Source organism: Canis lupus, chromosome X (genome assembly GCF_011100685.1).
Source record: "Canis lupus familiaris isolate Mischka breed German Shepherd chromosome X, alternate assembly UU_Cfam_GSD_1.0, whole genome shotgun sequence".
In the NCBI taxonomy this organism is placed as follows: Eukaryota; Metazoa; Chordata; class Mammalia; order Carnivora; family Canidae; genus Canis; species Canis lupus.
This window is the reverse complement of record NC_049260.1, coordinates 120,229,672-120,250,283: the sequence shown is the minus strand read 5'-3', so window position 1 is coordinate 120,250,283 and position 20,612 is coordinate 120,229,672. Positions and strand designations below refer to the sequence as shown.

Sequence of the window (20,612 nt, the reverse complement as noted above, 5' to 3'; positions counted from 1 at the left end):
GACTACACATTAGATCCTCAAGGAATTGTGTCTGGACCTTCAGGAAAAACCCCATGCAGTGGCTCCCATGACAGAGGTATAGGAGGCCCATCTTGGGTACTCTGATTTTTTTTTGGGGGGGTACTCTGATTTTAAGAACGACTTTATAAGTAGCATTTAAAATTATCCTTATGGTTTAAAAACATTTTACCCTTTTGTTATTTAAAAAACTCTCTTCTTAAAGAAAACAACTCCTGAACTATATATTTAATGCTGACTTTGCATACTTGGCTACAGGGCAAATATAACAAAGATAATTATAAAACGTGTTCTCTCACAATCATTCATCTAAAGCTTTAGCTATGATCTGATGTAGGTACCTAAAATTCAATTTATAAAATCTAGAACTGCCTTATTTTTTTCCAAATGCCATCTGTTAAACCATTCCAACATGAGCTAATTCTGCTACACAAAATTTGTAAATAGACTAAAATCAAAAAAACTTCGTTGCTTCATATTAATGTACAGATTCACTGTAATCTATTAATGTAGAGGTTAGAAAGCTTTGCACACGGTCAACAGTCTTTTATAGAACCCTCACAACACTAACAAGTAATCAAGCATAAAGAAAACATTACAGTTAACTCCTAATTGTCCAGAAAGAAAACCATTCCGAGGCCTCCGCTAATACGGGTTCATGAGCCTCTCCACCCAGTGGGGCAGTTTCTCAGCTAAGAAGGGGGCGACAGGGCAACTGGGCCTGGTGGGGTGGCAGCTGCTCAGCGACCAGCCGCTCCGGCATCAGCGATGCAGCAAATGTTCCTCCCACCTGCAGCCGGCATATGTGCCCAGCTGGGTTTGGAACACCCGGAACCCCAGCTGCTCCTACATGGACAAACGTGAAAACCAGGTAGCAGGGAAACCTATCGAGAGTGATGTACTGTCACTCTTCTGGCTGAGCAGTTGATCCAATTTCTACTAATCCGCAGCCCTGCTTTCCTCTGCTAGGCCTAATCAACAGCATCAAAGGCTCGGATGAAGTACAGCATGACAGCCAAATGTCAATTCCATGGCCTCTCGAGTCAGTTTCTGCACTTGGTACATTATGAGAAACAGAGGAGGAGAACGGAGGCCAGAGCCCTTAAGCAAGGAGCATGGATTAAGAATTAATTAGGATCTTTCCTGTCATTCTTGAACTGTTTATAAGACTTGGCGCCTGGCAAGGACTTGTGATTTTGAGAGGCTGTTGACTGAGGGTAGTCTGGGATACTAAATGTAGTTCACCTGTACTTGTGAAAATCGATTCTCTCTTACTAACAGGCACAGGTAAGTAGCTATAATAAACTGAAACCTCAATTCAAGCACATGCTACTGCTGCAACATAAGCATGGTTTAATGGTCTGTTGACATTAAAACAAAGTTAGTCTTAGGCTTAACAAAGATGGAGCACAGAAGTTTTTTAATTGTTAGTTGACTCAACAAGTATTTATGGAGCACCTGTTATACTCCAGGAGCGTGCTGGGAAGCAGTGGGCAGTAAAAGAGCCCCAGTCTCTGCTGACAAGGAGCTTACCATTCTCAACTTTAGAATAAACAGAGAATAAAAATTAAGGACCAAAAAATGAGGCTGCCCATACAACATTCAGGAGTTCTGCAAGTTTTTGCACTGCAGCATCACATGTTAATGCTGAATACCCACAGGTAGTACCTAAGTACAGACACAAATTGTGAAGCTGGGAAATACTATCAGACATTTTCTGAAGTTCAGGATATGATCAAAGAAAATATAGGCATTTATTATAATAAAATGCAAAAACACAATATGTGATATAATAAAATACTAAAATGGAGCAGGATTTTTTTTAAAAAAAGATATAATCTAAAGATAGCTTTTCCTCCCAATTACAAAAATCATGAGTACACACACTAGATCCCGGTAAAAATTCTCCTCTAACATTCAGATCTAACAGAAAACCTTTCACCCTTGTTTCCAAGCAAACGTCCACTGAGCATCAAGGGGCTAAAGTCTCACTTAAAAACGCAAAGCTTCTTGGGGCATCTGGGTGGCTCAGTCGGTTAAAAGATCAACTCTTGATTTCAGCTCAAGTTGTGATCTTGGGGTCGTGGGATCAAGCACCACACTGGGCTCTGAGCTCAGTAGTCCCCTCCTTGACATTCTTCTCCTACTCCCCCACTCCTCCTACTCCCCCTCCCTGCCCTGCCTACTCCCCCTCCTTGCCCTGCACACATGCTCTCTCTCAAATAAATAAACAAATTAATAAAATAAATCCTTTAAAAAATGCAAAGCTTCTTGATACATTGAAAATCAATTAAGGACTCAATGCTGCTTACCTTGTAGTCTCTGGATACATTTTCTGATGTCACTGAACCTGAAATCTGACTAGAAATTGTAGCAGCTATAAGCTGTTTACACCATTCAACATGTGATCCTGTAGGACTAAAAGAAATAGTGTGATTAAAATATTTTAAGACGTCAGCTCTCAGTGAAAAAAAAATGAGCACTGACTAGGGATATATGTACATTTTTTTTTTAGAAAACAAATTTTTATTAGACTACTTGGTTACCCTTACATCTCATATAAGAAACGAAATCTTGACAACCAGGAAGTAAAGTTAGGTTCCAGGCTGATTTTAAATCAACCAATTTTTTGCGTTTAAGAGTCTAGATATTAGACAGTTAAGCACATTATTCTCTATCATCTCATGGAATTTTACTATATTACAACTATATGGAGTGAATATTCTTAATGTGTATGGAATATGAATTCTAAAGTGAACTATTTATCTCACGGCATGTTTTTCACAGAGACTTTTAACAGAACAGTTGATTATGTGATTTTAAAAAGACCAGGCTAGATACATGATGTCCTGCATGTAGTAATAAAGCTACCTTACATTTCTGTAAGTGCACTGACAACTTGCAAAGGCTCTTCCGGTCTGTTATGATAGCAGAGCCTCACAACCACAGCGTGATAAGAAGGCAGAACGGGGAATAGCCAGCAGGTTTCTGCGATGAGAAAACTGAGGCAGCAGAGGTGTTGCGCCCAATCAGAAGGTGGCGGCGGGCCTGCCCCCAGCTCCACGAAGGCTGTCCTTCCGGGACACGGCTCAACCAAGAGTGAGCGACTCACTGAGCTGGAAGGCAGAACAGAGGCCAGCACCCCAGAGGCCAGCCACTGCCTTGGGCGAGCACACAGTCATGCGAGGAAAATGGCATCGTTCTTGACACTTGCACGGTGCTCTCAAGTGTCACCATGTTTCCACGCACAGGCAGTGAGGGAATGAAAACTTGCCCCCAAGGGGCCAGGCTCCTCACCAAAGCACCGAAGGTATTAAGCGAAGGGCAAGACATGTCCATGAAAGTTTATCCTGCAGGTAGGTTTCGCTGTAAAGAAAGTTCCAGACCTATAAAAATCTCATCACTAATTAAATCCGCACTCATCCATTGGAAAGAGTGAAAGAGTAGGATCCCCAGGCAGTGTGTGAAATAGCCTGAACAGTTAAATGAAGATACTCGATGCTCTCTACTAGGGATTCAATTTCTGTCTCTGATCAAGACAGCCCAGTGGTTAGCTGCGGGGCTGAAAATATAAGTAAAAACATGCACTCAATGGGCAGACATTCCTACCATGTGTCATAACATTCCCAACATATGTCAAAATCCTATTTGCTACAATTTCTAACTTAGAAAAAAGGAGGGAAAGGGAAGGGATTTTAGTTTCTTTTTTAAAGGCTAAGTCACCTTTACTGCCGGTTAGATCATACTTTTCTTGTCACACTGCCTTCTTCCCTACCAGCACCCACCCCAGATAGCAAATCTAACAGTAGGAACCTGCCTGGTCACCCACTGTGGGTGACCTGTTGTTACCATCTGCCCAGCATCCCTCCCTCCTTCTTCTGATAAGGACACTTTTCTCCTGTGGGCAACTGTCCTTCCCCACCTCAGAGGATTCTGTGGGGTAGCTGGGGAGGAGGGGGAGGTTATACCTTGCTCCTCCTGAGCCCACTTATAGGAGAGTGACCCAGACCAGGCCAGCCCCACGCTTTCCTCTTAGATCACAAGCTGGGTAGATCCACTCCCAGCACCGCTGGAGGCCCCTCCCCATCCCCACTACCTTGAAAAACCCACAGAGATAAAGAATGGGACAAGAAAAAACAAGAGATGAGGAGCCCCAACAATGCTGTGTGCTCAGGCTCCAAGTGTGCCCCTGGCCTTCTTTCCTCGTCTGCAGCAGTGATGTGCGCCAAGACATTTCCTTTTTGGCTTAAGCTAGAATGAGTTGTGTTTTTTGTCACTTGCAACCAGAAGTGTCCTGGCCAACACAGTCACAAACAGCATGGTATAGTGGGCTGGTAGACAGGAGGCTTGGATCCGAGTCCTGTTTCTGTTACCAGCTAGCTCTGCGACCTTGAGCAAGCCACATCCTCTTGCAGGACCGCAGCTTTGTCATCATTAAGTACAGTATTCAGGAGGGAGGGGAGGGCTCCCCACTCCGTGGGGCAGGGCTGAACTTCGCCCATAGAGCCAGGTTCCACTCTAGGAGTCACTCTTCAAAGAAGAATATGAATCAGAGCCTGTCACGATGACAGATCCAAGAAGGTCGGCCAGGTTCCCCCTGTGCAATCTCCCACCACACTCCTGGTATTAAGAACCGCCTGCAGCCTGGAGGAGGCCAGCTTTGTTTCTCCGACCTGGAGTCTCCTGATCTGGATGCCCATGATCCAAGGAGACATCTGTACTAGTCGGTCCTGAGGCCCTGCCAACTCGACCTGTTGAAGCCAGCACCGGGGGCTCAGCCTGCAATGCACTCCCCCACCCCTGTGTTTCCTAGGTCAGGGGAGAGCACAGGCAGTTACCCAGGTACTCCTGTGCCCAAAAGCCAGGGTCGACCTTGCAGCCTGCCCCCCTTCACCTCACTCTCACATCTGAATGCTCTCTAGGCCACATCGCTCTTATTGGCTAGTATCCCGAAAATGCACCCTGCCCAGTCAGTCCCTATCACAATCCTCTTTTCCAGACTCCCATCATTCTTCTGTATTCCCCTCCCACCTCCTGAATTTAGGCCCCATCTCTAGGCAGATTACTCCCAAATTTAGGTCTCCAGCCCACACAACACCCCTGAACTCCAGGCCTATAGGAACCAACTGCGTCTTTGACCTGTGCTCTGGGATATACAGCTGGCATGTCAGAACTGGTATGTCTGGAGCTGAGAGCCTGCTAATTTCCTAACTGTGCTCCATTCAGAGGCTTTTCCATCTTGGCAACACCATTTTCCCACAAGCCCCAAATCTTGGCATCTTGATTCTTCTCTCCCACCCAACAAGCAATGTTCTTCAGCAAACCATATTGGCTCAACCCTGCAGGTTTTTTTCAAATTACATCTATAATCTGACCACTTCTCCCTCCTCTCCTCCAGCTATCTAGGTCAGCATCCTCTCTTACTTGGATGACTGCAATAGTCTCTTACCCGCTAGTCTCTCTGCTTCAATCCCTTCCCCTTTTCCGTCTGTTGTCCACACAGCAACGACAGGTTTACTGAAATCTACACCAGGGTATGGCAGTCCTCTGCTCCAAAAGCCCCAGTAGCTCCCCATGACTCAATCTGCCCCTGTGACCTCTCTCCTAGCTCCCTCCCCTCTAGTCACACTGGTCTCCTTGCTGATCCTTGCACACTTGGTCCACCCCTATCCAGGGTGCACAGGCCTCTGCCGGAATGCTGTCGCCCTCAATATCTGTATGACTGGACCCCTCCCTTCTTTAGGGGCAGTACTCAAATGTCACCTTTCTCAGTCAGACTTTCCCTGACCATCCTCCGTAAAACTCCAATTCACCCCCCAAACTGCAGGCCCCCAACACCTCGTATTCCCCTCCCAACTTAATTTCTCCCCTAGCACCTGTCACTGTCTAACAGAGGATGCAGTTTACTTGGTTTTTGTCCATCCAAAACAAACCAAACATACTCTCCCCAAGGGCAGTGATCTGTGTGTGTTCGTTCCCCGCCAAATCTACAGGCCCCACACGGTGCCTGACACAGAGGCGGCAGTCCTATACAAATGAACGAGTGATTTGCTTTTCCATAACCTATTCAATAAGACTCCTCGCCTCCAGTCCATTCACCACACCCCTGCAGAACAAATGTTCTCAAACATCAAACCCATCCCATCAAGTTCACCTGATGGAAATCCTTTTGTGGTCCCCAAAGCTAGGGTGACCATATCATCTCCCATCCAAACCAAGACACTATTGAAGGAGGGCGCTATTAATAACCGTGCCTGCCCAGCTAGTAAACCGGCACCATCCTGGGCAAAAGAGACTCCCTGGCCCAACTTACTTGCAGCTGTGGGTGATCGTTGAAAGTGCAGAACTCCAGGCCATGGCCCTGAGTTGGACAGACCAGACTTAGGGTGGGACCCAAGAACCTGCATGTGGACCTTGCGCCGGAGGGGATTCCCATGCAGGTCACACACAACCATGCCCTGAGAAGCACGGCACAGAAGATAAAGGCACAAGTCCCTAGGAAAGCACTCAAGCCCCTTCAAGATCTGGCCTCTGCCTTCCCACACATTTTGTGTCCTACCAGTTCCCACATCTAGCATCGCCTGCGTGACTGCACATTCCACTGCCGTGGCCAGAAAGTCCTCCCCGCCCTGTCCCCTGGCTAACTTCTCATTCCTGGCCCTTCAACTCAAATGTCAGCTTCCTCAGCAGGTCTCCTTCCCTTAACCGCCCATAATCCTCAACCCCCTTCCACTGAAAATAAATCAAGCACCCCACCTCTGTGTGCCCACAGTGCAATGAATCGAAAAGGAGTCTGCTGAGGCTTTTTGAAAAATGCTACATTCTGGCCCTCACCCCAAACCTCCTGAATCAGAAGGCTCAGGAACTGGGCCTGGTCACCTGGAGTTCTTAAAAAGCTTTTCAGATGACTCCCACACATACCCCGTCCAGAGTACTTGTTTACCTTCACCCTAGCAGTCAGCAGATTCGATTTAAATTGCTGGTTTGTTTGTATTCTTCCTGAGAAGGTAAGCCTGAGAGCAAAAGCCACCTTGTACTATTCTGTGACTCTCCAAGCCCTCAAACACTGGGGAAATTCTGCAAATGAGGGCATCCTGACTGCTCCAAGTACTATAGTTCTCAGTGACCCTGATTGCTTGGGGGATTAATGTGGAATACTCTGTAATTACAGTGAGGTAGGAACAAAGGGAGTGTTTCTTGTTGTTGCTACACTTTGGGAAACTCCCAAAAGTTCAGCTCTCTGCTATGACTAACACCGGCAAGAATGAGCATCTGAAACTGACCAAGCTGCCTTACGACACTGTTGCCTAAGTGACCTCTCCTGTCAACGAAGTGGCCAAGATGTGGGAAAACTGGATATTCCGGGCCACGGGAAAATCAATCCACTGCTCATCCTTGGAGCCTTAGGGTGGCCCTCCCAGTTGGACCCGGTCGGTCTCTACTTCTGACATAGAGCGGCTCTGCCTAGGAAGCAGTAGTAGGCTTCTGTGTTCAGGAAAACAATGAACCGGCTTCCTTCAAAGTGTGAAAGACTGAAATAAACGATTGTGTGTTCCTGCATCAGGAGCAGTTTGGAAGTTTTCCATCCTTTCAAATCGGGGTAACTTTGCCTCCATCCGCAGCAGCTCCAACACCCACGGGGTTGCGTCCTCCAGTCCTCCACTCCCAACCCCAAAGGCAAAGCCCCCCGCCCCCCCCGCCGCCCCCAGCAGTCCCGGGGGGCGGCGGGATTGTGGTCTTCCAACCCCCGAGAGGGAAGGCCACGCTGAAAGAGCTGAGCCCCGGGTTCAAGTTTCTCCCCACAGGCGCCGCGGCCCCGGTAAGGCCAGCGGGGCGCGTGGCAAGGTGCGGCGGGCAGAAGCGCCGAGAAGATTTGACAGCTGCGGAGCCCCTAGGGGTGCCGGGAGCCCCGGCCGGCAAGGCGGAAGTGGGCCAGGTGCGCGCCCCGGGGGGCGGGGGCAGGGCCCCGGGTCCGGGCCAGGAAGGGGGGCCCGGCAGGGCAGGGAGCGGCGGGGAGGGGGTGCACGGCCACCGCGGCGCGCGGGGCCCGGGGGGGGGGGGGGCGGGGGCGCGGAGGCCGCGGCGGCCGGGGCCCGCTTACCTGTCCAGGGTCTCCACGCTGGGCTGCCGGGAGCCGACGGCGGGGCCTCCGGCGCCTCGAGGGGGCCTCCTGCCGCCCGCCGGCCCGGGGCCCGGGCCCCCGCCGCCCTCGCTGCCCGCCGCCGCCGCCGCCGCCGCCGCCGCCGCCGCCGGCCTGTCCATGGCGCGCCGGGCCCGCCGCCGCGGGCGAGCCGCAGCGAGAGGGGAGCGGCGCCCGGAAGGGCCCGCCGCCGCGCCGCGCCGCCCGCCGGCTCAGGCGGCCGCCGCCATTAGCTGTCACCTGGCGGCCCCGCGCTACCCACAAGGCCGCGCGCGGGGCCGGGGGCGGGGAGCGGCGCGCGGGGCTGGCCGCGCCCCCGCCCGCGGAGCCCCACCTGGGCCCGGCCGCGCGCCCCCGAGCCGGCTGGCGGGGACGCCCCGGGGGCCGCGGGCCGCTCGGCGACACGGCGAGCCGGGACACGACGGCCTTCCCTCCGCTCGGCGTCCGGGGAAGCTCTGACGGGAGGGCAGCCCGGCGAGCGCTCCCCACGCCCTCCGCCCCTCCCCCGAGCCCACCTCCCCGCCATCTGCGGGGCCACCGCGCCCCCCCGCCGCCGCCCTCGGAACTTCCGCCCCCGCTTCGTATTAGCAGTGACAGTCACCTTGCGTTGCCCGGCAGATCCACCAACATCTGGCGACCTAGGCTCAGCCCCTGTCAGCTCGCCCCTGACTTGGTTTGCGGACGGGAGGGCGACCGTGACTCAGCCGTTTGCTGTGATTGCCCCGGGTTTCCCGGGTCGCGGCGGCAGGGGCGGCGACCCTGATAACAAGCACACCTGTACCGGGGACATGCCCGCTCCCGCCCCGGGCCCGTCTGGCCTTCCCGCCTCAGCCACTTCGAAATGAACCTCGAGGGTGAGGACGCGATGCCTGGAGCCCCGCAGCCATCCTGCACCCCAGAGGGCTGGGCCTCGGCTGAAAGGGTGACAGGGCGGGGAGGGTGGCAGGAAGCGCCCGAAGATCTCGAGACCCCCGTGTAGCTCCCACAGGCTCGGCTTTTCCAAAATTATCACATCAGGTGTTTGATCCACGGTTAGACTGTTTCTGTCCACACACGCACATCCCCCATTCGTAAGTTGAAGCCCCAGCAACTGCAGGGCACCCAACCCTCCCTCGATGGCATGTGGACATGACACCTTGGGAGGTGATTAGATACAAAGATGGGGCCCTGGCATGGTGATATTACTGCTCTTGCACGAAGACACCCCGGAGAGCTTGGCGTCACCCTCTCCCTGAGCAAGCACTGAGCAAAGGCTGTGTGAAGGCCCAGGAGAGACCGCTGTGGGCGAGCCAGGAAGAGGCCTCTCCCAGGAACCAGCCTCAGCCTCGGACCTGCCAGCCTCCAGAACTGTAATGCAAGCAGCCTTGCTGCCCTGAGATTTGTCAGAAACAAAATGACAAGATTTTAAACATAGTTTCAGTACCAGATCCTTCAACGGGGCCCTGCTGGTGAGGGCTGCGGTGGGGGCAAGCCTGCGGGGCTGTGGGAGGATAGGGCTGAGGAGGGCTTCCTAGAGGATGGCACGCAGACCTGAGTCCAAGAGTCATTGCAGGCATGAAGAATGGTCATGGGCACAGGTGTGCAGTTGCTTACACAGCTTATTCTGTGTACGTGAACCCTGAGATGTCCTGTGGCTGCAGCATAAAATTGGACAAGGTGAGAGACAAGGTCACCTAGGGGCCATTGGAGCCCAGACACGGAGCCTCCATTATGCTAGACTACAGGTTCGCATGCTGTGCTGGATTCTAGCACAGCCAGAGCTCAGCACCCTTGGAGAAATAGGATGGAGCAGTCCCGCCATGGTAGGCCATACCTCGGAAGACAGCCGCAAGGGCATCCCTCCTTCTAAAGCTCTTTGGCAATGTGGCCTTGCCACATCTAGATCAAAGGATGAAAATCTATGTCCCCTCCCATAACTTCTTTGGACCAATAGAAGATGGTAGAAGGGAGGCTCTGTAACTTCCAGGGCCCGGCCTCCAAGGAGCTGAAACCTCTGCCTCGGATTCTGGGAACACTCTCACTTGGAACTGCGTTGCCATGCTGTGAGGACACCCAAGCAGCCACGCGGCAAGGCCCATGTGGAAGAAAACCAAGGCTCCCAGCCGGCCGCATAATTGAGGATGTTTCAGACCTTCTAGTCCTCCCGGCCGTCCAGCCAACACCAGGTGAAGCCAGAGACTCATTCTGTTGAACCACACGGATTCTTGAGAAATAAATTGATGTTTTAAGCCACTAGGTTTTGAGGTGCGTGTTGTGCAGCAGCAGGGCACCTGAACCCCCCTTGCCCTCTGGCCCACCCCGACCCCAAGCTCCGTCCCACATTCAGCCGGGAATCCATGGCCAAACCATTGCTGCCCTCTGAGGAAGGCTCCACACATGATGAGGTCCACAGCCGTGGAGGATCTGAGGGTCTCCCCCACTAGCAAGCTAAAAACGTAGCCTCCGACTACACGGACAACCTGAAGGAAGACATGAGGCCTCTGGGTCGATAATAAAGACAGGTTATTATTACAGCAAAAACAGCAGCCAGGGCAAGCATCTTGGATGGATTCACCCAGCCTCAATGTCCCAAGGGTGACATGGTCTTTGGCAATGTGGCCTTGCCATGCCCCCATCAACAGGTGGGGTCTACTCCTCTTGAAGATGGCCTGCCCTGTAATCTCTTTTGACCAACAGTGGGGGGCCAGATGGTATCTGCACATGCCATGGGGATGCCCCACAGGAGGAGAAGCCCATATTTGGGGAATTTGCATCTTCGATAGGGCTGCTAGTGAACTGCCCCGTCTCTCTTCCAGAGAGAGAAGTTCCTCACTTTCCTGGAATGTGAATGAATCTTTGGGGAGGGGGAAGGGGAGATCTTGACCTTCACACCTCTGAACTCTGGGGGAGGGATATCTCTAAGCTTTACTGTGTTGCAGTGTGTCCTTATACCAGCTTTCTTCACGTGACTGTAAACTCATCACCCAGAGGACCTGGCCCGACATAGTCATGGAAACTTGTCTCCCAACATCCACGTGCCCCAACCTCCCCTTGCCCTGCAAGGCCCACATCAGGGCCCACTCAGAGTTCTTGCCTTGACCACCCTGCCTTCCCGGGGATCACTGTCAGGGGACAGACGTCCACTTGTGTGGTGGGAGGCAAGGGGAGGAGTGAGTTGTCAGGTGCATGCTGGTGCTCCCCTGGGGAAAATCAAGGCACTTCTGTCCTGCTAGCTGCACTCTGAGGTCCCTGCTGGGGAAGTGGCACATGTTTATGCATGTACACTGCATGTTTATGAAATGTCTACACAGTGTACTGTATAATGTAGTAGTTTCCAGACTTACATGCATAAAAATGACTTGTGACATCCACTAAGCTACAGACCCAGGAGCCCCACTGCAGAGAATCTGAGATTTTTTTCTTTAGATTTTTATTTCTTTATTTATGAGAGACATAGAGACATACGCAGAGGGAGAAGCAGGTTCCCTGCAGGGAGCACAATGTGGGACTTAATCCCAGGACCCCGGGGTCACACCATTAACTGAAGGCAGATGCTCAACCACTGAGCCACCCAGGCATCCCCAAAAATCTGAGAATTTAGTAGCTTGGCAGGGAAGGGGATGCTGAGAGTCCACATTTTGTAAAGCACCGCAAGTGAGTCTGACACAGATGGTCTGAAGAGTGCACTTGGAGGTGCCATTAGTGGTGACAAGGAGCCACGGCCAGAGATCACAGAAGGGCAACTGATCGTGTTCACGCATTGGAAGCGCAGCTGGGTTGCCCGACGTAGGATGGACTGGAGGGGCAGGCATGGCTGTAGGAAGACCATTTCCAAAGCTGATGCAGGGGAGCCTGACATCGGACAGGACTCAGTGACCGATGGGATGCTGGGCATGAAGGAGAGAGGGAAGGGGAGGCTAAGAGATGGGTGTGAGACTCCCGTAACCGGGTAGAGCATGACAGTGGTCCCCAAGCTAAGGAATGCGGGGGGGCCCCGGGGCTGGAAGAGGTGAGTGAGTAGGATGAGATCATTTTGGACACATCAGGTTGGCCCTGCCCTGAGTCCCAGCCCACACGGTGCTTTTCTGTGCATTGGAAAAAGACACCCTGTCCTCACAACACTGGACTGCTGTTGGTCATAAAGTTGTTGTAATAGGCCAACGCTGTCAAAGCTCAACCTTTGGCTGCTGTATGCCAAGAAAAGCCCAGAAGACACCTAGAAATCGAGGGGGCTTTCCCTGTGCGTGGTCCCCCTTAGGTGTGATGGCCTGCACAGTGACACACGTGGCCTTGAACTGTGCCTATGGGTCATCCAAGTGGAGACATCCCATAGATTGTTGGTCACCAGGGTCTAGAGCTCAGGAGAGGGAGGTAAAAAAATTTAAAATAAATAAATAACTAAAAGTTGGTACATTTTCATATGGTTTGAAAACAGAGAAACTCTGAAATGTGATCTTCAGCTCCACAATTTGAGGGCTGTGGACAAGGCCCCCACTTTCATTTGCAGAAAAGGAATCGAGGAAATGAAAGTGCACCTGCCGATTCCGTATCGAAGGAGTTTCTCAAAAACATCATTTTGCTGGGAAGGAGCCACTCTCATGTTCTATGGGACAACAGCCGAGTGCCCCTGCAGAGAAATGGCCCCATTGTTGAGAGGGGTCCCAAATGGCCCCTCCAAAGAGTAATATTTTGTCTAGTCCTTGCGGGCCACGGTGGAGGCCATCCCGTCATAAAGCAAAGCCTGGTGCCGTCTGTGGCTCCAGCCCGGGGAGTGTGTTCAGTTCATGGTGTTCGTTTTTGTGTCTATTATTGTGCTGTGTAGCCGAAAGCAATTCCTGGTGAACGCGGCAACAGATGGACTTGGGTTCTGCGTGTCCTTGCAAAACATCACCGCCTTGGATGCAGGTCTGTGCCAGGTCCAGCCTTAACCCCATTCGATCCAGAAGCACCATCTAGCCGGGTTTAAAAATCTTGGCTTGTCTACATGTATGTTCCAAGACTTTTCTCCACATGGTATTAGGCACCGGGTTCATGTTCTGTTGCTGCCCTGATGAACCACCATAAACTTAGCAGCTTAAACCACACATGTCTACTTTCTCGAAGTTACTACAGGTTAGAAGTCGTGTCTACATTCTCGAAGTTATTATAGGTCAGAAGTCCTGGTGGTGGACAGCCCGGGTGACTCAGCGGTTTAGTGCCGCCTTCAGCCCAGGGCATGATCTTGGAGACCCAGGATCAAGTCCCACATCAGGCTCCCTGCATGGAGCCTGCTTATCCCTCTGCCTGGGTCTCTGCCTCTCTCTCTCTCTCTCTCTCTCTCTCTCTCTGTCTCTCATGAATAAATAAATACAATATTAAAAAAAAAGTCCTGGTGGTCTCAATTGGTTCCTCTGCTGAGGGTATCACAAGGTTGAAATTAAGGTGTTTCCAGGGCTGGGCTCTTTTCTGGAGGCTCGGGGACAAGTATCCAGCTCATGCAGCTCCCAGAGGCTGCCTTCATTCCTTCCTGTGCTTTCCCTGTGGCCCTCCTCCAGCAAGGGTGGGTCAAGCCCCTCGTATTCTTTGATCTCTCTGACTTCCCCTCCTGGAGCATCTCTCCTGCCACTAGCCAGAGAAAGTTCTCTGCTTTTAAGGACACGTGTGATTAAATAGGACCCACCTGTATGATACAGGATACTCTCCCCATCTCAAAGTCTGTAACCTTGATTATCTGCAAATCCCCGCCCACCCCTTTGCCATGTAGCATGACATATTCACAGGTTCAGGGGCCAAGGCATGGACATGTTGGGGGGGTGCGGTATGCCTACCAAGGAGACGAGGTCAGGGTTCTCCAGAGAAACAGAACCCATAGAGGGTGTCTGTGTGTACAGACAGAGAGAAAGACAGAGGGGGGTTTAGTTTCAGGAATCGGCTCACACCATGGTGAAAACAAGCCTGGAGTTTGCAAGCCAGGTGGGCAGGCCAGAAATCCCAGCATGTAGCAGTCCTGAGTCTGAAGTCAGAGTCTGGAGCCGAGTGCCTTCCTTTTTGAGGGGACCTCAGTCTTTGCTCTTAAGACCTTCAACTGATTGGATGAGGCCCACCCACCTTGTGGAGGACAATCTGCTTTACTTAGAGTCTGCTGATTGAAATGCTAATCACATATACAAAATTCTTTCACAGAAATATGTAGACTAGTGTTTGACTAAACACCTCTGCACTATGGCCGACCCAACCTGACACATAAAATGAGCCACCGCCGTGTCTGAAGGTCCTTTTGTGAAGTTGATGGTCTCAATGACACTTTGAATAAATACATTAAATGAGTGCAATTATCAATTCTTGTGCCTCTACCAGCTGCACTCGAGAATGCCACAGATTACTTAATTGTGCTCCAAATTTATCTAGAAGGTCTCCGCCTATGCCCCAGGATCTCCACCACCCATCGTTCTTCGCTATTGACATGAAATGTCCTCGGTCTTTTTTTCAAAGATTTTATTGATTTATTCATGAGAGACACAAAGAGAGAGGCAGAGATACAGGCAGAGGGAGAAGCAGGCTCCCTGCAGGGATCCCAGGACCCCGGGATCACAATCTGAGTAAAGGCAGTCGCTCAACCACTGAGCCACCCAGATGCCCCAAGATGTCCTCAGTCTCATGCCAGGTGCTCTGCAAATGCAGTGTCAAGCTCTCCTTGCCATGTAAACTGCCATCCAGAGACCCCCACTTCCAAAGCTCTGGAGACTCCGCTGGCCTCAAGCTGCCATGCATGTTTCAGAGACGTGCTTTCTGCCTCACTCAGTAAACACTTCCATAAATCCCCCCTTCAGGCAGCCACAATGAAGCAGTCAGGACAAGGTCCAGCAGATGAGATTATCACGAAATCCAAAGGGAGAGAGAAAGTCATCTTCCAAGACCAGGAAAAGAGTCAGGGCAGAGGGGGCCTGGGGGCGAAGAGGACAGAGTTTCAAGTGGGAAGGAATGATCCAGAGTGTCAGGTGGTGCCCAGACGCTGGTAAGACGGGGCTGAGAGGTGTCCCCTGGACTCAGCAGCGTGGAGATGGTGTGGAATTGATGAGAGCACTTTTGGGGGACACTTTGGAGCTGCACGTGAGGCTTGAGAAACAGCTACCACATGTAGCCGGCTTCTCCAGAGGCAGGATCTCTCTCTCCCTCTCTGTTTGCTGAGATTTATCACAAGGAATTGGGTCACACGATTCTGGAGGCCGAGAAGCCCCAGATCTGCCAGCCACAGGCTGGCGACCCCGGAGCACCGAAGCAGAAGAGGGATGGCTCAGCTCCACGGTCAGGCAGGCCCAGTTCAGTCTTAGCCTTTTTGTTCTGCTGGGGCCCTCGGTGGATTGGCCTGCAGTGGGGAGGGCAGCCTGCTTTGCTGAGTCCCGCCACTCAACTGCTAACCTCCTCTGCAAACACCCTCACCGGCCCCCACAGAAATAATGTTTCAGGGGCGCCTGGGTGGCTCAGCGGTTGAGCATCTGCCTTTGGCTCAGGTCATGATCTGGGGATCCTGGGATCGAGACCCGCAGGGAGCCTGCTTCTCCCTCTGTGTCTTTGCCTCTTTCTGTGTGTCTCTCATGAATAAATAAATAAAATCTTAAAAAAAAACCCACATATATATGTATACAATGGAATATTCCTCAGCCATTAGAAACGACAAATACCCACCATTTGCTTCGACGTGGATGGAACTGGAGTGTATTATGCTGAGTGAAATGAGTCAATCGGAGAAGGACAAATATTATATGGTCTCATTCATTTGGGGAATATAAAAAATAGTGAAAGGGGAAAGGAGAAGAAATGAGTGGGAAATATCAGAAAGGGAGACAGAACATGAAAGACTCGTAACTCTGGGAAACGAACTAGGGGTGGTGGAAAGGGAGGTGGGTGGGGGTGGCGGTGACTGAGTGACGGGCACTGAGGGGAGCACTTGATGGGATGAGCACTGGGTGTTATGCTATATGTTGGCAAATTGAACTCCAATCAAAAATATATGTAAAAAAAATAAATGAATACAAAAAAATTTAAAAAAACACATAAAATAATGTTTCAGCAGATACCTGGAAATCCCGTGGTCCAGTCAAATGGATGCGTATGGTGAACCATCACAGAGGGGAAGGAAGGGAGCCACCCAGTTCAGACCGGTTAGCCCCTAGACTTTTGGATCGCAGGCACCAATGGCATGAAAAAACAAACAAACCCAAACCCAAACCCAAGCACACAAGGGCTTTGTCCCCATCACCACCACCACCACCACCACCTGGGGAGCAGCATATGGTGGCCAAGGAGGGACTCTGATACATCACCCTCCATCGTCTAGAGCAACTGTGAGGCCTTCCATTGACCTGCTTGTTGGGCCGAGTTTGGAGGAGTCTTCATTCTGAACACTAACCCCCATGTCCCCCAAGGCTGAACCACGCGGGAAGAAAAACATGTGATTTCTTTGCCACATCCAGTGGCCACGTGCCAACGCACTTAGGCTGCAGGCAGCCCTGCTCTCCAGGCCCCTGGCCGATGGGGGTGCAGGAGGGCCGATGGCAAGGCTGGGCCGCCTTCCATGGAGGGCTTTACCCATCTGTTTGTGGGTGATGGATTTTTGAATGCTAACGGTTTCCGTATTCAAATCCAAGCTAAAATATCAGATAGCATAGAGGGGTTACCCATTTCTCTTCCCAACTCTGAGGTGGCATGGCTAATGGGCTGGGTGCCACGAGGGGCTGACATTTACAGATGGTGAACACCGGGGAGTAGAGAGATGCGTTTCCTGAGAGGTGAGAAAGATATTCTACCGTGTTTTGCTTTGACAGGAGCCGGGGTCCTTTGGGTGGAGCCTAGCACCCCAGAACGCAGCCCCCGGGCCACGGTGATTTGGTTCCAAACAGGCCCCACCAGCCTGCACGGGGCGAATGTTGGACAAGCAATTTCTCTGCACCCCGTTTCCTCCTCTGAAAAACGGGAGACTACTCGGGCCACTACCCCTGGCAACGCAGCTCATCCTGGGCTTGTTGTGGCCATTCAGGGAATCTCCACACACGGAAAGCATTCAGGCCAGTGGATGGAGCGTTGTGAGCATGACATAAGCGATTGCTATTTAATGGCAGCCAGAAAAACTGGTCTCTCAGTCGTCAGCGTTGGTGAAGTAGTTGTTTGTTTTTTTTTCCTTTTTCTTTTTTTTTTTTAAAGATTTTATTTATTTATTCATGAGAGAGACAGAGAGAGAAGCAGAGACACAGGCAGAGGGAGAAGCAGGCTCCCCGCAGGAAGCCCAATGTGGGACTCGATCCCAGGACCCTGGGATCATGCCCTGAGCTGAAGGCCAATGCGCAACCACTGAGCCACCCAGGTTCCCGTCTTATTTATATTTTCTAAGTTTCCTGAGACTCTCTTTTGAAATGATTGTGGGTATCGGCTACAAAACAGAAAAACATAAAGCTACGGATTCTGTATTGTTTTCTCAGGGTGGTAATTATTTTCTGGACTGTTCGAACTCAGTCCTAGAACACAGGATGCTGGGCCATTACAAAGGCAGGCCGTATAAACAGCATTCCACAGTTCAACCTTCAGTTACTCCTGCGCGGCAGAGATACAAATCATCCTCATAATGATGATGTGCAACGAGTCCCGGCCTGTTTCTAATTCAGGAGATGGGCGCCCACGAAATTCTGCCCTTTTGTTCGGCCCCCTTTCCCTTTGTATGACCTTCTGGAAACAGATGCTCAGTCTCTATTGCAAAGCACCAACAGAAACCACAAGTTGCCCTGTCACGCATTCCCTGAAGAAAACACGATGACAAATGATTATGGGACCTCGTAGGCTGTACCCGCCAGGGACTGATCAGGAAATTGAAACCATAGGGTCACTTGCACACAGGGAAAGTTCAGCAGGGAAAACTGCTAATGGGATTGGAGTCACAGAAGTAAAGACTAGCAAGTAAAGAGATGATGGCTACTGAAAACACTGTCACAGTCACTGATCCTCCCCAGAGGAGGGGACATGCCCCCCCCCCACTGGAGGCCACTCCGAAAAGCACCAGCGTCCATCACAAGGTGGGGGCCAGAGGGGGCCGGGGGCAAGAGCCTTTATTGAGGTTTCTAAGGGAAAGGATGGGTGAGGCAAGGCAAACAGGTTTAGGATTGGCCAGTTTGAGGAATGTCTGCCACTTCTGGGGCATCCGGGCCGTCCCCGACTGCCTGGCACCTGGCTGTGCAGTGGTTGCAGCAGGACAGGAGCCTGGAGCGTGAAAGCATTTAGCCAAAGGAGGTGGTTGGAAATAAGGGCTCTGGACTGGTTGGGTCACATTTGTAAAGCGTGCTTGCAGGACAGTTATTTAGCATCTCTGGGAGCTGACTAACCCTGGGGGTCAGCGACGCAGCATACACTGAAGCATCAGAGCACAGAAAATGAAGGGCATGCTTAATACACGCAGGAGCCAGCACAGAGGTTGCTGCGTGCTCGGGAGCCGGGCCCTGGAGGAAGCTGGGCTTTGCAGGAGGCTAGCCAGCGAGGCTCACCGGGAAGGAGGCCCACGAGGCAGGGGAGAGGGCCACCCCTTTATTCTCCCGGTATCTCTCCAGCACCCTCTACTGACAAGGATCAACACCGTAGCAGTTGGTAAAGGAGAACTAGTTACAGAGCCCACCTCCATGATCACAGAGCAGCTAAACAGGGGTGGATTTGGAGCTGAGACAAGTCGGGTGCAAACAGGTGCCAAGGCTCACGGGCGTGGTGGGCTAGAAGACGTAGCACTGAGTACTCGGGTGTCCTCTTTCCCATGCACACCCCACTTGGCTGCCTCCTGCCTACCAGAGCCTGGACCCCGCACAGCTCCTGCAGGTGCACAGGCAGGTGCTTTAAGCATCTTGTCGTCCAGACTCCCAGTCCACACAGCACGGCGTTGCACAGGAAGCCGCCTCTGTCATCTGTGATGCGTTATTCCGGGGGCTTCTGTTGAAGGATGGTGGTTTGACCAAAATGTGGGTATTGCCTGGAATGAGAGTCGCTGAACACTTTTTATAATTTAATTTTTAAAAAGATTTTATTTATTTGTGAAAGAGAGAGAGGCAGAGACACAGGCAGAGGGAGAAACAGGCTCCCTGCGGGGAGCCCGATGCAGGCCTCGATCCCAGGACCCCGGGATCACACCCGGAGCCGAAGGCAGATGCTCAACTGCTGAGCCACCCAGGCACCCCATCTGAACATTTCTTGGTGAACTAGCCGCACAGAATTACTTGGATGCCTTAAAAAAAATCAACAGACTTTCTTTCTTTTTCTTTTTTTTCTTTTGAGCAGTTTCGGGGGTAAAGGAACATCAAGTGGAGGGAGAGAGGAACAAACAGGTGGAGCAGAGGATTTTTAGGGCAGTGATGGGCACATGTGTTCATACAGTAGTCAAAACCCACAGGCTGTCCGACAAGGAGGATACACCCTAGGATAAACGATAGAATGTTTTGTTTGTGGTGACATGTCAGTGGTGGCTCATCAGTGGGTGGGCAGTGACAGGTACCCAGGAACCCACTGTACTTCCCACCCGGTTTGCCTATCAGCCTGATGAGATCACATATCATCAGATACGTGTTTTGCAAATATTTTCTCCCACTCTGTGCCTTGTCTTCTCATTCTCTTAACAGTGTGTTTCACAGAGCAGATGTTTTGAATCAGAACGTGGTCCATCATGTCAATTTTTCCTCTTTCATGGGTTGTGCTTTTGGTGTTTGTATCTAAGCACTGATGATTGCTAAACTCAAAGTCGCTTTGATCTTATTTCTTTAAAGATAATACACATAGTAGTCTTGTAACCTGTATCCAGTGGTGTGCTGGTAAAGTTGTCATTATCAGATCTCTGAAATTAAAAACCAAAAACAAAAATGGGTGCTGGGGTGGCTCAGGGCGTGATCCTGGGGTCCTGGGATCAAGTTCCGTATTGGGCTCCCTGCATGGAGCCTGCTTCTCCCTCTGCCTGTGTCTCTGCCTCTCTCTCTGTGTCTCTCATGAGTAAATAAATAACATCTTTTAAAAAATAAAAATAATATAAAAAATTTTAAAACCACCCTGATTTGTAGCATCTGCTGACTTCTGTGGTCTAAATCCTTCCACCCTGGCCAGCTGCAGACCACCCTGTTGACATTCCTGAATACTGAGTAGCTCATGAGCCCGTACAAGTCCTCTCCTGGTCTGTCCTTTCTGTTGGTTTCCCCCGAGGGTATCTTTGCTTTTTTATTTATTTATTTATTTATTTTTTTTAAACTGTGAAGGGTTCATTTTCTTCGGAAAATCCTCTGAGAATTCCCAGAGGCCAAGGAGGAAGAGGGCCTCTTCTGGAGAGTATTGCATTTGCTGCTGTCAAGCACGTGGGGGCGCCACCAGACTGGTGCCTGGGATTTGTCACCGCTCAGTGGTGAAGTCAATTAGGACTACGTAGTCCAGAGCCCGCTTCTCAGGAGCGTTTTCATCTTCCTCCTCCTCTGCTCTGGGCCATTTT

At 51.2% G+C, this 20,612-nt stretch overlaps 1 protein-coding gene across 12 annotated transcripts in view; it reads right to left on the bottom strand.

The window, feature by feature from the left end:
- The window catches only part of MTMR1 (myotubularin related protein 1), a 64,027-nt gene extending 55,665 nt beyond the window's left edge, over positions 1–8,362 (bottom strand). For 2 of the 12 annotated variants that reach the window (XM_038588546.1, XM_038588545.1), the window contains exons 1-2: positions 8,120–8,280; positions 2,331–2,436 (exon numbers count right to left, since the gene is read on the bottom strand). In XM_038588546.1, the coding sequence (XP_038444474.1) occupies positions 2,331–2,436; positions 8,120–8,280 (267 nt within the window). Of the gene's footprint in view, positions 1–1,476; positions 1,500–2,330; positions 2,437–6,961; positions 7,073–8,119 lie in introns of those variants that run through there. The other 10 variants (XM_038588554.1, XM_038588553.1, XM_038588548.1 and 7 more) reach the window with 8 other exon arrangements.
- Between the last annotated feature and the right edge of the window lie 12,250 nt (positions 8,363–20,612).